General features: G+C 36.6%; 1 protein-coding gene across 1 annotated transcript in view; it reads right to left on the bottom strand.

The window, feature by feature from the left end:
• Positions 1-1,576: 1,576 nt before the first annotated feature.
• The window catches only part of Ndfip2 (Nedd4 family interacting protein 2), a 44,308-nt gene continuing 30,858 nt past the window's right edge, over positions 1,577-15,026 (bottom strand). Inside the window, exons 5-8 of the mRNA XM_041675100.1 lie at positions 10,322-10,446; positions 8,480-8,546; positions 4,902-5,007; positions 1,577-2,981 (exon numbers count right to left, since the gene is read on the bottom strand). Coding sequence (XP_041531034.1) covers positions 4,904-5,007; positions 8,480-8,546; positions 10,322-10,446 — 296 coding nt within the window. The 3' untranslated portion in view covers positions 1,577-2,981; positions 4,902-4,903. The remainder of the gene's footprint in view (positions 2,982-4,901; positions 5,008-8,479; positions 8,547-10,321; positions 10,447-15,026) is intronic.

The raw sequence follows: 15,026 nt of genomic DNA, 5'->3' as shown, positions 1-15,026 counted from the left end.
CTTAAATGTCCTATTTTGATTGCTGTCCTTCCCCAAGTCCTTTCTCTCAAAAGGAGTGAGTTACAGTAGCCAATTCTTATTTAAGGTGCCCATATATCTCACCGCCCTGACTCTGGTGTATGAGAGGAAGCACTGTGTACCCTGAGACCTGTGATCACAGAGGTGTTCTGAGCAGGCCTCAGACACAGTAAGGACTATCAGATTCACTGTCGCCAACCTTGTGCCTTTAAAATAGTAAATGCCGTTTTGACAAAAAGTGTTGAGAAACCCTGACTTTTTCTCCAGTTGGACATTTTGAACTCTACTCTCCTAGTTATAAAAGCTTTAACTAAAAACGTGGTGCAGGTGAGGCAGGGGGATGGCAGATTCAAGGGCTGTTCTGAACTACAGCATGAGTTCAGGGACAATCCCGGGACCCTATGTCAAAATAAAAACAGGGCTTGACGTACAGTTCAGTGGTAGAGTGAGTGGGTAGCTTTCATGAGGTCCTGGATGAAAAAGAAATGGGTGGGGGATAGAAGCAGAAAAAAAATACCTGTGATTATGACTAAAATTTATGAACTACTTCAAAGACATGTCTAAATTGGGATTTATCTGACGGGCTTAAAATAATTGGTTGGAGATTAGTAGTTTTTTTTTTTCTGTGAAGTACAGCCTTTCAGTTTAATTTAGTAAAACAGGATTCACATTTTAACTTTCAATTTTTAAAAGCCATCCTAATGCACTACATAGAAAAACACATTTTTCTATAAAATAGTCGATCGCATAACTACATCTAAATGGATTATTCAGCTCATAACAAGCTTCTTCAAATACAATAAAAATCACTTAAGATACTTTTATATTAACATCCAAGCTCTGGTCCACATTCACTCAAAATGGTTTAGATGCTGTGGGTCTTGACTTTCTGTCTTTAAGGCATCATGTAAATGTGGCCAAGGGTCTTTCAAAACAGAACAGCTGTCCAAGCTCACAGGAAACGACAGGACATGCGTGGGAGTCCACTTATCTGAAAAGGAATACTAAGGTTTTAAATCACACTTCGGTCGGCAATCCTGCTTGGATGATGAGATTTATGTCTACCATTGAACTAGAAAAATTATAGAGGATTATGTAATATACATTTGAACTTACAGATTTAAGGGAGAAATCAAAATCAAAATGTGATGTTCTAATGTTGAATCAAAAATGGCACATGCATATGCAAAACCAAAATATGGATACTATAAAACTAAAATGCAATTGTAATGGATTGCTGTTTGGTAGCTGAGTTTCCTTGTAACTTAAAGCTACAGGAACACTCAGAGACGACAGAACCCCAGAGTGAGTTCTCTGTGCTACCCAGTGCAGGCTCCCATGCAGGCAACAAAGCTCAGCCCTGTTCTCCTTCCCCAGGCTAGGACTTTATTTCAAGGGGTGGAGCACATGGACTTCAACCAACAAGAAAAATTCTACAAAGGAGAGAAATAACGTGAATTAGGGAAAACAATTTAGGAGGCTCAATTAGCAAACAAAACGCATGTTTTATTTACCAAAAACAATGAAAAAACCATAAAATACAAGAAATACAAAGAGGTAATAAAACACTATAAATTTTATTTTTCCTTAAAACTGGAATAAGGGCCATAAATAGTTAGATGTACCTTTTAGTCCGTGTCTAGCAATCAATTTTGTATGTTCTTTGTAGCTATATCAAGTGACAATCTTTACATGTAATCAGTAATGTAATTTCTATCATCTTTGCTGCTGCTGTTCTAAAGCTAAGATAAAAATGAAAACCGCAGGAGACAGCGATTTGTAAGATGCCAAGCATTGTAGCTATGGACGTAAAAGCAGGTTCCAGTCAAAGTAATGGCCACACGCACTCACCACAGACACTCAGCATCCCTATATTGCACAGATACATTTTCATAAAATCAAAATATGTATTTTCTGTTATTCAGTACAGCTTATGTTTTTACAAATTACAATCATTAAGCAAGGCGCTATTAACAGAACAAAATTTTATTTGCTAAGTTTAACAAATTAAGCTTTAAAGAAAAATTATTACAATAATATTGAAAGATACTTTTATTGGCTTTCTAAAAGACAAATGCAAATGAGAATATATTTGATAAATCAATTTTTAAAATTGTCTTAGATGTAAATAAATATAAGATCTAATTCAATCTCTTCTTGTAAGAATTGCTAAGGTGAATAATCCTCAAATCTAAGCCTCTTGTTTGAAAATCCCTAAAACTAGTATTGCCTCTTAGCTTCTTTTTCTTTAAAGGGCATTTGGTATACTCACATCTTCTTAGCGTTCATCTATCTTTAGAAACCATTCTATCTTTAAGAAAGTTTATTTCTATATATTTAGTTTACTTAATTTAAAATTAATGAAAAGAAACCTAGACATAATTCTAAGAAAAGAATGTAAAAAGCAACTTATGTATGATTATTTACAGTTTTCCTAAATAATATCATACTCAAAAATCTGACAAATCTTTTCTAATAATCACACTGCAAGTTTTAATAAACATCATCTATAGCAAAGAATATTTCATGTTTGGAATTACCAGAAGAATCTAAGCCAGAAACTAAAGCATTTGAAAAGATTAATAATGTAATTTTTATTATGCTAACAGTCAAGTCAGAAGCATTTACATGCTGGAAGTGTTTACCACTTAACTCTTCCAATTTTATCAAACACTGATTAACCAAGTATGACTGGACTTTGCAACAACTTTGTGGACTTTCAAGTATATGCGTATCTTTAAATAGGCACATATGCAAATGTGCAAAATAAATGAAGTACAGACAAGTAAAGAATGAGCAGAAATGGCTTTTAAGCATAAACCACCCTGTCATTTAACTTCAAAGCTCCACCTCTCATAGTCTCCTCCTGCTCTCAGTGGTCTTCTATCCTAGCAAAGCTGTGATCTACGGATGACGTGGACATTTCACATTGGTACAAGGAAGGAATGTTGGCTTGATGCAGTCTGCAGACAAAGAAAAAGGCACTCTTAAAATGTATTACGCTATACTTGTAATCATAATACAGTAAAAACACATTTTATAGCTGCATTTCATTTAAGTATATAACAGTCTTTGGATAAAGATAACCATGTGTTTTAATATTTTTCTAAAACACAAAGCCTCTATAAAAGACCTTCATGGAGTCTACAATATTTACATTATAGCTGACTCTTTAAAAACCACAAAATAATCACATTACTCAGAGAACAGTGCTCAAGTTAGCAATAGTTTTTGCCGTTTAATACTGTTAATACTACCAAATCCTTGGTGCCACTATTCACACAGACATTTTAGCGATTAAAAAGAAAATTTAGTATCTTATGGGAAGAGGGGATCTTGAGGAACACTTAGACTAATATTTTAATATAATCCAGAAAAAACCTTTATATACACATTATATTTACATGTATAGTCTTCAGCAAAAATAACGGTATAATTTTTATCTTTTTAATTAAAATATAATTGAATCATTTCCTCCTTTCTTTTCCTTTCTCCAATTCCCCTCACCTAAGTCCCTCTTGAAATCAGGCCTCTTTTTCTCTGTTACTGTTAGATATAAATATAACCTGCTCAATCCATTTAGTGTTACTTGTACGTACAATTTCAAGGCTGACCACTTGGCTCTGGATAACCAACTAGGGGTCCACCCACGAGGAAGACTACTTCTCCCAATCTCAGCATTCCTTAGTTGCCTATCTTCATGGAAGGGTGGGGCACTTATAATAAGTAACAAAAGCTATAAATGTAAATAATCAAATCATAAACTACACAGTTTCCTTGCAAGGAGTAAAATCCTCCCTCAGTAGCTACAATGTGTTGGTTTCAGGGCCCCCTCCAACTTCAACCTCCTCCGATGCTCGAGATCAACAAATAGAATGGAATGGCCAGTAGGCAAACCCGTGTGCATCCTCTCCCGTGTGCGCCACCTCCACTCGTGCAGTATTGAATACACGGGACTGCTGGGACAGCGACACGAGGAAAATGTGCATGTTCACTATGGATGCAGTTCTTTTCAACTGTCTTCAACCCATGGTTGGTTAAGCGCATGGATACAGAGCCCATAGATACAGAGAGCTGAGTAAAAAACATATAAGCTCTCTTTATCTGAAGAAACCCCGTGGCTGTTTAATAAATGCTGACTTCACACACAACTTCCAGAAACTCTGAGTAACTATCAAGTTCTCTCTGCTCATTTTTTTTTCTTACTTTGTGACAAAGTGCTTTTCATCACAAATCTGGGGTCATTCTGGGTTTTTTGCTTGTTTGTTTTCTACAGACATCTGCATGAACCTTGCACTACATTTGCAGAATAGCCATCCTTTCTTCGTAAGTATGTTATTATAAAAATCATTCTTTTCAAAGCCTTCAAGTGTTACGCTGCTAGTTACTTCAAATGCACCCATGACAAAGCATTAAAGGAAGTTGAGAAAGGAGGATTTAAGTTTCTCTGGGCATAGAGGTGCACACCTATAACTGTAGCACTTAGGAACATCCCAAGTTTAAAGCAAGCCAGGACTACATAGCAAGAGCCTGTCTCAAAAGACCAAGGGCAAGGGCTAACATGCTTGCTTGATCCATGTGTGAAGGACAAGGCTTGATCATGACACCACAAAATATAGAAAATATGAAATAGTTTTCATTTATGATTTTGTATTTTAAAATTTAAATTAATAAAATTCAACTAAAAAAATTTTTATCTAAGTTATCTAAGAGGGTCATGCAACTTATTAAATTTCAATAAACTATTAAGTGCATAGCAACCAGCATAAAGCATACTAAATATATTAAGTAAAAATTATGAGTGCATATTAAATATTTAGCATGTATTTGGAAAATATGACCCTATAATGTGAATAAACCAACATCATATTAACATTTCTTACCTCTATAGTAAGAAGAAGTACCTTGTTCTATGGGCAGCTGCCATACTTTCAGACATGTTTCTGACTTTTAGGTAATTAACAAACCCTCTGAAGAAAAGGAGGAGGCCTAGGAAGATTGGAATAACAGATATGTTCTTAACATAAGGGGAGCACACAGACAATAGACAATTATAAACATGATTTCTTCTGCTCAAGGAAGTAAATTTGCAGAATCCCATTCATTCTATATTGTATCTTAAACTATAATGATAGCTCCATCATGATAAGATATAATAACATTTTATTGACATTCTTCCAATTCTTTCAATTTCTTAATCATAACTGTAACAAAATTAAAGCAGGGTAAGCTATAAAAATCCAAAGTCACATAGAAATATACAAGCAATGATCGTGCTAAGTAGCAAAGTTAATGTATTTTAAAATAAGCCCAGTCCTAGAAATATTACTTTTAAAAAAATACAAAAACTTATTCTTTGTAGACTTCACATATGTTGTGTGATATTTTGTTTGTGTTCTGACAAATAAAGCTTGCCTGGACATCAGAGGGTGGAGCTAGCCATTAGTTAACCTTAGAAGCCAAGCGGTGGTGGCAACCATCTTTAATCCCAGTACTCGGGAGGTGGAGACAGGAAGGGATGAGGCAGCATAGATGGGATCTCACCCCTTTTGGAAGCAACTGACAGCTGCTCCCAGTCTTTCATCTTTCAGGTTCCAGCCCATATCTAACTCCCTGGTTTTTATTTATCAAGACTGATTTGACTAATGCTTCACTTAGCTTCCATTCTGGTCCCACTCATCTCCCCAGTTCCTCGCATCTGCCCTCTGCCCTGGCAACCCCCACCCAATCAAAAACAAATTTAAAAGAAAAACCAAAGACCAATCAAAACAAAGCTTTAAACAAAATAAAAACAGAAAATTTAAAAGAATCTTCTCGGAAGTTGTAGTGTTGAGACACAGTTTACCCTTTAGTCTTTCCTTTTATGAACCTTTCTGATGACTCTAACTACTGAGCAAATGAAGATGTCTATTTTTAAAGTTCCCAGACAAAATGAGTGCAGATAAAAAAACAAGCCTGTCTTCTCACAATATAAAGTGCCTAAACTTGTGAAACTGCACACAAAGATGGGTATGTTTTTAAGTTTTTATTTTTAACTAATATGAGTCTAATAATAAAAACTGAGACAAGCCACTCCAGTGATTTCTGTGATTGGACAGCTGAGGTGGCTTGCTAATCAAAATGCTACTTTATATATTACCCACTTACTTCACTAAAAATTTCTGTGAAATGCTTCTGAGTTTCAGATACAGAATGTATTAGATAGTGTAGAAGCATTAACATTATTCATACCAGCCTCTAAATATTCACATATACTGTTTTCTGGAAAGCACCTAACTCCAGTAAATTTGTCACCAGAAACTGTGAGGAGAAACAAAAGCAGAAGGCACAGATGCGTGTGACCGCCTTCACTAGGAAGGAAGAAAAGTGCTTGCTCATTGGAAATCAAATCCAAAACAAATTTTACCCAATTCTCAGACAGTAATCAGGGCCCTGCAGAGGGGCACATGTGTAACAGACTGGAGAGAAGGAACATATATGTGGTAAGGAAATGGAGGCAGGAAGTTTCAATCAAACCTAGTCCCGTCTGCTCTTATACTCAGCTCTCTCCATTTGTGACTTCCTCTCTAGGAACTCTCCCCTCATTCCCTTCCAGATGCAGGCCAAAAACAAAAATGCTGGTTTGTTTGTTTGTTTGTTTGTCTTGTCTTTTTCAAATACAACAGCACTATTGAAAAATAACAGATAAAATTTAGTTGTGAGATCCCTTTTTTTGTCTATGAAGCTGCTAGCTCTTTAACATAGTTGTTCTACTCAGGGGTTTTCTAAAACAAGGCATTCATTTCCAGAACCCACTCAGTGACTACTACCCTTAGCATCCTACTTGTATTTTGCTCGTTTTAAGTATGAGACGGCAGCATTTTAGCCCTGATGAAGCCTGCGTACTCCTGTAACTAAATCTGCGATCTCGGCTCTGATGGGAACAGGGACTGTTGCCCGCATTCTGCCCCATCGTTATCTTCTCCAACTTCACTCACTTTGATGTTTAAATACTTAATAGAACTGATAGCTTCTCCCCCCTCTTTTAGATAAAAGACTCAACAAAGAGCAAAAAATTCAGGAGGCTAGGACAGAATTAGCAATATATAAACCTATCTTAACCATTATATAAATACAATCCCCAACATAGTTGCAACACTAAAATAATTTCACTATAATAATACAGAAAGACTTTAATGACCTTACCTGGCCACCAACAATTTGTTTTCCCAAAAACCCCTAAAGGTTCAATACTACGACTAAAAACCTAAAGGAAGACTGCCACCTACTGTAATCTAAAAGAACTAAAATATGAATTGGCAATCAGGACTTAAAATATGGGTCAAAAGTATAATATGATGTTAAATTAACTTAATTACTATGTGTTATTGTAAAGTCATAAATTTCACTAACATAATAAAGAAACATACCTTACAAAAGACAACTAAACCAAAGCTGTGATCACTGGGCATGACGCCTTCCCTGCACTGGCAGATTAATGATTAATAAAGGGCACATTTCAAAAGCACAAAGAATGTTTCCATGATCCAAAAATAAGAGAAAGCACTGACTGCTCAAACCCTCCTACTTGCATAATATCATTAAAAGTATGCACGTGTGTTTCCTAAGATAATTACTAAAGATAACAATATTTGAATTAGGTTGAAGCTTTCAAATTCTGCAGGGCTTAATTGCTACTCAGCCTCTAGTTCTCGGTGCTGACAGCTTCTGCTTTTTCCACCTAGGAGGCACCACCTAGGAGTGGTGCCCTGTAGGAGTGGTGCCCTGTAGGAGTGGTGGGTGCCCTGTAGGAGTGGTGGGTGCCCTGGAGGAGTGGTGGGTGCCCTGTAGGAGTGGTGCCCTGTAGGAGTGGTGGGTGCCCTGGAGGAGTGGTGGGTGCCCTGTAGGAGTGGTGGGTGCCCTGTAGGAGTGGTGTCCTGTAGGAGTGGTGGGTGCCCTGGAGGAGTGGTGGGTGCCCTGTAGGAGTGGTGCCCTGTAGGAGTGGTGCCCTGGAGGAGTGGTGGGTGCCCTGTAGGAGTGGTGCCCTGGAGGAGTGGTGCCCTGTAGGAGTGGTGGGTGCCCTGTAGGAGTGGTGGGTGCCCTGTAGGAGTGGTGGGTGCCCTGTAGGAGTGGTGGGTGCCCTGTAGGAGTGGTGGGTGCCCTGTAGGAGTGGTGGGTGCCCTGTAGGAGTGGTGGGTGCCCTGTAGGAGTGGTGGGTGCCCTGTAGGAGTGGTGGGTGCCCTGTAGGAGTGGTGGGTGCCCTGTAGGAGTGGTGGGTGCCCTGTAGGAGTGGTGCCCTGTAGGAGTGGCACTCCAGAGAGCTGGGAGCTGAGAAGAGAGAGTGCAAGGATTCTACACCAGAGACCTTATTTCTGCACAACTAGTAACATAGCTTATCTGTACTTTATGATCTTAGAAATACCTGTTAACTGAGTAATAAGCCGAGATTATTTAAACTAAACTACATTAAGAATAAACTTACCAAGTACAAGAAATATCCACCAAAGCCAATACTGTCCATTGAAATAGCCAGTAAAATAGTCGGAAAACTAGGGAGTGAACATATGTTAACCATATTTGTATTATTAAATTTGAACATTCAGATTACTCTAAGTTTTAGAATACTTTATGTCAAATAATCTTTAATGCTTAAAAAGGGCATATAAAAGCAGCATGAAAGGAAAGCACAGGAATAATACTTAATGGTATACGTATGTATCTGGGAAAACGCTCTTGTATACAATTGCAAACATATAAAATGCTCTATGCACAGAACCTCTACACTGCCTGCAGGAGAATAAATGCCCAAAGGTTACATATCGGAACTAAACATTTTCTTCACTGAAAAGTTCATGTCGATTTCTTACAGTCTCAAAAGCTACAACTACCATTCCACATATGCCACAGCAACCTGCTGCTCTGGATATTAGCACAAAAGACATATTAGTTTAATCTTAGCAGACAAGGATATTGTGCTGACCTCTAGAAAGAAGCGCTTTGCCCTGTACACCCCCTAGTGTCAATCACTGCCCAAATACTAGACACATAAAGACCCCCAACTCATTAGAGACTTTTCATTTTCAAACTAGATGCCTGGCATTCAGCTCCCAATAGTGAGCTGAGAATAGTTAAATGAATCCTGAAGTGGCATTTCAACAGTTGCTATTACTGGCCATGTTTGCTGGTCTTCTATTCTGTGTGAGTTGGGAAGTTAACAGGGCCTCGTAGCACAGGGCACAGGTATCTTCTTTTGAATAGACATTGTACTTAATGGAATTTAAAAGATTTATCTTAACCTATTATGGATAATTCTTCCCTATACAAGTAGCTTATGTACCTTAAATTATGTATATTTTGTATCTTAAATTACTTCAAAATTATTTTAAGTATTTCAGATAACCGAAGGGATTTTAAAAAAAAAAAAAAACTTGTTTTAATTTTATTTCTTTCTACTAGTCTCAAACTGAATCTTACCTACCTAAAAATAATTTTTAAATGCAGACTGATGCTTGTATCTGAAGTTAATTAAAAGTACTTCCAACTATTTGTTGGTAATTTCTATAAAAGCTTAAAAATCTACAGCTTTAGTAATAATAAAAATACAAATTTCCATGGTATCACAACTTGGGAAGTATATAAATGGAGATTATCAAACCATTTTTTTAAACTACTGAAGCACCTAAATGTCATAGTTTTCATTGTTCAATTTGAATATACTTTTAAAAAGTCCTTGGCAAACTCTACATTATTCTTGGTGACCTTGACCAACCTTAACTAAAAACAAAAGGGCATAGGAAAAACCACTTTAGAAGATATTTAAATTATTAACTTATTAAACAGAAACCTTTATGTTTTTTAGTTAAGGCACACCTGTACACATCACAAGAGCAGAAAGTATGAGTTATTCAAAACATATATACTGTATTTCTGTAAACTATATGTATATACACACATCTATATGCTATATATTCAAAACATATATACATTATTTCTGCATGCTGTAGATAACTAGGCAAGGTACTTTGCTTTCTATCCTCATAAATAATCCCACGAGGCAGTTATCAACGTATGAGGAAACCAAGTAAACATTGGGAATATTTAAATAACTCAAAGTGAGGACACAGATAGTAAAGGTGGAAGCATTTTCTTATTTCAAACTAACAATCTTTCACATACAGTTAGGGAACATATAGTTATACCAAATCTGCATGGTTAAAGAATGCCAAAATAAAAAGTGTAAGTCTTTACTGGGTGGAATGTGTGTGCATGAAGCAAACATTGCAATGAACAACACATTTTAGGTAGACATTATCAAGATGCTTACCCTAACAATAAGGATCCATTTGATCAGAGAAAGGCCAAATCCACAGATAGCACCATACCTTCCAGCTATGGTGTTGGTGATACAGAAGGATAAGCAGAATCCAAGCCAGTTGAAAATGAATGCCACTAAAAATGACAGAAACAAGCTTTGTAAGGTCATAACTTCTATAAGAAACACAGTTAGTAGCAATGCATCACTGCTTAAATGAAATAGCAATTTCTTTAACTCTACCCACAGACTGCCACAGCTGCTGTCTGCGTCTTTATCCGATACAACAAGCAAATAAACTACTAAGCTTGGCTCCTTCAGTCTACTCAACAGTTTCCTTGAGTTACCAGTGCGTCAAGGCTTATTACTACATGTAAAACTACATTATTATTGAAGAAGTTCAGTCTTCATTAATCTTTTAGGGAGCATATAAAGTAAGCATTTTGACTTTTCATATGTGTGTATCATTGTGTTTGCTCATATTCACCCCTCCACCCTCCCTCCACCGTCCCTCCTATTGGTCTCTTCCTTTAGACACTCCTTCTTTATGTCTCTCATATGTATGTGAATATTTATAATATGTGTAGATTTAAACATATGTGATTTAAATGTAGGTTCTGGATGTGAGAAAGCAGATACTTGCTCTTACTTCCTTTCCATATTCTCACTTAAAATTTCATGTATAAACAAGCAAAATACCAGATCACAATATTCTTGCTGTGGAGTCTGATCTCTAAGGGATCAGTCAAAACTGGGCTTTTTGCAAAGGTAAAAACAAAATAATCAAATATAATATTCCACAAATAAGTCATAATTCTAATATATTCTCTTTCTGGACTAAATACCAATATTAACCTAATCTAAAGCTATTTTAGACAACTTATACAGACAGAACAAGTCTGTTTTTCAATACATTAGCATCTATATTACCCTTTAAGGGAATGGACCTTTTGGATTTTATATGATAGATTCTTGACGAATATGCTCAGTGTCATAATTATTTGAGAAATGCAAATTAAAATCATAATTAGACCACACTACATGCTTTCAAGAAAGTCTAAACTAGAAATATCAATCACCAATAGTGGTTGTTGATAAGGATAAAATAAGAACCCTCAACTGTCTACTGCTGATGAGCTGAAAGAGAAAGGTGTAATAAACCACGTTAGAAGGGAGACTGGTATTCCTCCATGTCAGCTAGTATTTTACTACTGTGACAAAACACCATCCATGACCAAAGCAACCTGAGGAGGAAAGGGTTTATTTAGCTTACACTTCTATACTACTGTTCATCTTCAAAGGAGGTCAGGACAGGAACCCACACAGGGTAGGAACCTGGAGGCAGAAGCTGATGCAGAAGCCATGGAGAGGTGCTGCTTACTGCCTTGCTCCTCATGACTTGCTCAGCCTGTTTTCTTATAAAATCCAGGACCACCAGCGCAGGGGTGACACCATTTACCATGGGCTGGACCCTTCCCAATTGATCACTAATTTAATAAATGCCTTAATTGAAGTTCCAGTCTCTCAAGTGACTTTAGCTGGTGTCAAGCTGGCATACAACTGTGGGGGCCCACAGAAGTGGGTCCACTCCACCTTGACTAAAGGCCAAAGAGCCTAAGCCTACTCTTGCTCTTTCCAAGTTATTGACACGAAGTCTGATTTAATGAGTGGTTACCAACAAGACATCCTGACCTAGGGTGTAGTTACTTGGTGTTTTGGACATTAAGATGGCCCATATAGGTGGATCTGCTCCACCTTGACCAAAAGTCAGAGAGTTCAAGCATATTCCGGCTCCTTCATTTTAAAGACAGGAGGTTTGACCCAAGGAGTGGCTGCCTACAGGATACTTGGTCTAAAGTATTGTCATTACATGTCCTGCCTAAAATATCAGAATGCTCAACTCAGAAAATAGTGGCTTGATAGCTCAAGTATTGAAGCAAGTGATTGTTAAAGCAGTCTTTTTGGATCGGGGTATATAAGCACACATATTCAGTGTTCACTGGAGAGCCCTCCTGGCTCTATCCTCCTCCTTTCATGTCTCTGTTCCTCTTGCCTAACATTTCTAATCCGCACGCCCTACCCTGGAGCACTCAAGCCCACCGAGACTGGACCCCGACAGATGTTACCCCAACATGTAGCTACCACATACGACTATCCAGCAAACCCTGCAAGTCACACTTACATTTCAGAACTGTTTTCTGGTTCTGTTTTTTTTTTTTTTTTTAAGTGCTAAGTTACAAGAACCCTAATTTTTCTTTAGGTTTTCCTGGTCTAAAATAAGAATGATCTGGGTAATTAACTATAAAGTCTCTTACATACTGATACGAAGAATCTGACACACATGATACAAACGGCTACAACTTTTCTTTGGAGGAAAAGTTTTCACAAAATGATCCATCATATTTTAAAGCACTTGCATTCAGTCACTTTCAACCTGGTCAATCATCTAATGAACCAAATATTAATTTCTATAGAGTTAAGGGACAAGCAACTCTATTTCATTCTTTTAAAAAATTTTAAGAGGCAGTTTATGATAACACCTAATTGAATATGAGATTACTTCCCATATTCTACTAGCCATTATCCAGAGATAGAAATATACACATTTCTCCCCTTTTATTTTCTATACACATAAAAATGTAATTATATCATTAAATCTAACTGTAAATCTTTTCTAAGTTTACATGAGTTAAGAAGTAAGAACACAACTGTTGTAAGTAAAGAAGGCAAGAATTGCACCTATGAAAGGTTTTAAATAAAACTCTTACATCTGTTGTGATTTTGTTTGCAAAAATATAACCTGAAATGCATAAGTTATAAGGTATATTAAAGAATGTATTTCCAAACTACCAATTTAAGGATGGAATAGAAATCAAGTTGCAATTTCAAAAATAGCCACTAGGTGGTAGTAATTACAAATAAATCTATGCTTATCAAAGCAAGCTCTGAGAATTCCAGAATAAGATATAATTTTATTCTTATTTAAAGTATTTGTATAAGCAGAAAACATAAAAGCAATTAATTTGTAGAAATATAATTTTACAGAATTTTACTAAAATTCAGAAATTGTGTATTAAATCTAAGAATGAATATGTATCTAATACTGTCACTGACCAAAAATAATGTTACCATACATTTACAACATTTATAAGTATTTAAAATCTAAAACATGAATACTAAATAAAAGATATAGTGGTTAAAAAAGCAATGTACATTCAGAGTCAGATACTTGGATGACATAAATGGCCACGCTTTTCTTTCTAAGGAGGCTGCTACTTATAGATGGTATATTCATAGTCTTTTCTAATTGGTAGTTTTCCTTTCAAGCCATGCATGTGTGTAATGTAGATGTGTGCATATATACCTTTTTGTTTTGTATGTTTACGTATGAACACATGTAGAGGCCAAAAGTTGCCAGTGGGTGTTGGTCTTCCTCAGCTGCTCTCCACTCTATTCATGGAGACAGGGCCTCTCATTGGAGCCCAGAGACCCTCAGCAGCTGGTCTAGCTACCCAGCTTGCTCCAAAGAGCACTGTCTCTTCCTCCCAAGTGCTGAAATTACAGGCAGCTGTCATGCCTGCTAAACATGGTTTAAGGGATCCAAATTCTGGTCTTCATGTGTGTACAGCAAGGGCTTTACCCACTGAGCCATCTCCACTGCTCCAAAATTTCTTAAAAGTCAGAACAATGAAAGGAATTAATGTTTAAGATGTTCTTTATGTGAATAAAATGTGAGGAATTTGACATCAATATAAGAGCTTACTAGAAACAAAAATCAAAGATTAAAAACTATGGCTCATTAGACTAGCAGTAAAAAACAGTAGCGAGCGCTTATGTGTAACCAACAAATCCACTGCCTTTTCATGGCATCTACCATACCCAATAAAACTGACAGCAAAATGAACTTGGGATTTAAATACTGTACATACTGAATAGCAATGTAAATATAATTACGTGAATCTGAAGAGAAAGTTGTCTGTTCCCCACTCCTTGCTAGTTTCTTTTGTTTGATAGATGAAATAAAGAGAAGCAAGGAACCTCAAACTGGGAAGAAGGGTTAAGCCAACCTCCAAACTAAAGGAGTTCAACACATGAAGAATGATTATTTTTGAAGGTGAGTTTATCATTTTACATTAAGTAAACTGTTTCTCACTTTCATCTCTGTAATAAACAACATGTAATTAGTATGTTGATTGAACATTAGATGTCTACTATTGGTTTCAGCCACGTAAGCAATTTAGTCCATGCTTTAATAATATTTACCAACAAATTTAATACATGCTAATCCTTGGGTTAGGAAATAAACACGATGACAGTCTTCCTTCACAGGAATTTACTTTGTAAGTCAAATAATTAATGATTTTGTATGATGTTAAAAGTGTTAAGGATTATAGCCTTCTAACTAGTCCCCTGAATAAGACTTACATATCTATACCTTTGAGGCACTGTTCTGGATTTCTAGGATTTTCCTTTCTCCAGCCCTTCTGATTCCAACCCAAAGCAGAAATGTACAGTTCACTGCATATATTACTACAGCCTCAAAAGGATACAATATTTCTCTTAAAATGCTCATTCTGCGTTTTCCCCTGTAAGATCTCATTCAGCTTAAATATGCATATACTTCTGGCCAGCATCTACCATAAAGGCTGTAATCAGAATTACCTAACAAATTCTAAGTAAGTACCAGGATTTATTATGTCCACTGTCTTGAGCAATT

The sequence above is a fragment of the Microtus oregoni genome, unplaced genomic scaffold, assembly GCF_018167655.1.
Source record: "Microtus oregoni isolate MIOR12 unplaced genomic scaffold, Mior012 000001F_ref0000356, whole genome shotgun sequence".
Classification (NCBI taxonomy): Eukaryota; Metazoa; Chordata; class Mammalia; order Rodentia; family Cricetidae; genus Microtus; species Microtus oregoni.
Note: the sequence above shows the minus strand (reverse complement) of the source record. Positions and strands in the feature narration are given on the sequence as shown.